Source organism: Chaetura pelagica, unplaced genomic scaffold (genome assembly GCF_000747805.2).
Source record: "Chaetura pelagica isolate M959 unplaced genomic scaffold, ChaPel_1.0 scaffold302, whole genome shotgun sequence".
In the NCBI taxonomy this organism is placed as follows: Eukaryota; Metazoa; Chordata; class Aves; order Apodiformes; family Apodidae; genus Chaetura; species Chaetura pelagica.
Window position 1 is genome coordinate 1,316,616 of NW_009952561.1, and position 1,966 is coordinate 1,318,581.

The window sequence follows — 1,966 nt, forward strand, 5'->3', positions numbered from 1 at the left end:
ACAGTAAAAAAGGAATCACAAAACAAAAGAAAAAACCACCGGAACAAAAAACCTTTGGGCTGTAGAGAGCTCACAAGAAAGGCAGTGGGAGAAGCTGACATGGGAGGTGGGTGGGTTTGGTGACGTGAGAGGCTACGGTTGTCTCTGCAACAGCTCAGCACGCCCGGCTGCGCGGGCAGAGTCCGCTGGCACGGTGTGGCACAGCACGGCACGGCACAGCACGGCACAGCACGGCGTGGCAGTCCCTGCTGGCAGTGCCACCCTCAGTGTCGCTTCAGTCCGCCGTTGCTGTGCTGAGGGGGCTTGGGAAGGCACGGCTCGTCCGGGAGAGGGTCGTGGGAAAACACCGAGTCCTCTCCTGAGGAGCAGGTGGAGCTGCGGGTGTCCGGGAAGCCGGGAGAATACTGATCCAGCGGCATGGAGAGGTCCAGGTACTCCTGGGAGGGACGATCCCCAAGGACGGGCTCAGGTTGGGGGTGGGTGCCTCGGGGAGCGCCCAGCCCAGGCAGGGTGGGTGCCGGTGGGGGTCTGGGGCTGCCACCTCTCCTACCTGGTTGGAGGTCATGGCCACGATCCTATCCAGGTCTTCCACCAGCTGCTTGAAGGTGGGTCTCTGGGAGGGGATGGCATGCCAGCAATCCCGCATCATCATGTACCTGGGCGGGCAGAGGGGAGGCTCAGCCTGGAGCAAAGGGGCTTGGGACCCCTACCCATGGGAGCTGAGCAGCACCTGGGGCTGCCAGCACTGGGCTGGGACCCATGGCCAGCACAGACACTGTTCTAAGGATTTAGGGCCAATCCCGTGTGGAAGGAAGTGAAATCCCTGCTTGTCTTCCCTGCCACAGACACTGGGAGGGATGTGGAGCTGTTCTGGGAGGAGGATGCATGGGAGCTAAGCTAGTCCCTGTTCTGGGGTCGCCCTGGGACTTGCTTCTGGCTGAGAACGAAGTTGAAACATCTCCCTAATGAAGGGAAGTGTTGATTATTACAAACAGATAGAGCCGATGGTTTTGCAGGGCTGGGAACTGCTGGGAAAGTCTCTGAACACCTCCCTGTCCCCTGTGCTCCGAGGCACAGCCAGGGGAAGCTGTGCTGGTCCCCAGCTGGGTGGGGGGTCTGGGGTCGCCAGCATCACAGGATCACAGAATTACCTTGGTTGGAAAAGATCTTCCAGATCACAGAGTCCAACCTTCAACCTAAAACTGACTAGTCCTTAACTAAACCATCTCCCTCAGTACTTTGTCTATACAACTCTTAAACCTCTCCAGGGATGGTGATGGCACTGCTGCCCTGGGCAGCCTGTTCCAATGCCCAAGAACCCTTTCTTCCTAAGATGAATTTCCCCTCTTCTCCCAGCCCAGCCCAGCACTCACAGCTCGTTGGTGCAGTTGCTGGGCTTGTCCATCCTGTGTCCTTCCTTCAGCAGCTTGAAGAGCTCCTCGACTGGCACGCCGGGGTAGGGTGAGCCCCCCAGTGTGAAGATCTCCCAGAGCAGCACGCCAAAGGACCACCTGCCCGGGGCAAGCACAGGCCAGAGGCTGGGCCACCAGCTCCGGGAGGGCTGATTCCCCCAGTACAGAGCTTTGGGAACAGCCAGCAGCTCTTTGCTGGGAGAGACAAGCACCAGCAGCTCGGATTTGCTTTGCAAGATGAACGAGTCCCAGCGCCAAATGTAATTTGGATTCAAAGCGTTTGCTCTGCTGATGCCAATTACATTTTCATTAAATTAAGGTGCAGCTACATAAGCTGCAGCAGGGTGGGATGGGACCTGAGCAGGATGCAGGCAGGGATGCAGGATGGGGTGGCCAAGGGCCATGTCCCCAGCTGATGGCAGATGAGTGAGGGTCTCCCCATCATCCCCTCCCCTCCCATTGCTCCTGTCCCCCAGGCACTACTCACACGTCGCTCTGGTGGGTGTATATTCGGTCGAACAGAGCCTCTGGTGCCATCCACTTCACTGGCAGGC

The 1,966-nt window shown here is 58.5% G+C and overlaps 1 protein-coding gene across 1 annotated transcript in view; it reads right to left on the minus strand.

Annotated features, from left to right (window-relative positions):
* Positions 1 to 263: 263 nt before the first annotated feature.
* The window catches only part of FGFR1 (fibroblast growth factor receptor 1), a 20,493-nt gene continuing 18,790 nt past the window's right edge, over positions 264 to 1,966 (minus strand). Inside the window, exons 14-17 of the mRNA XM_009993224.1 lie at positions 1,900 to 1,966; positions 1,374 to 1,511; positions 551 to 656; positions 264 to 437 (exon numbers count right to left, since the gene is read on the minus strand). Coding sequence (XP_009991526.1) covers positions 264 to 437; positions 551 to 656; positions 1,374 to 1,511; positions 1,900 to 1,966 — 485 coding nt within the window. The remainder of the gene's footprint in view (positions 438 to 550; positions 657 to 1,373; positions 1,512 to 1,899) is intronic.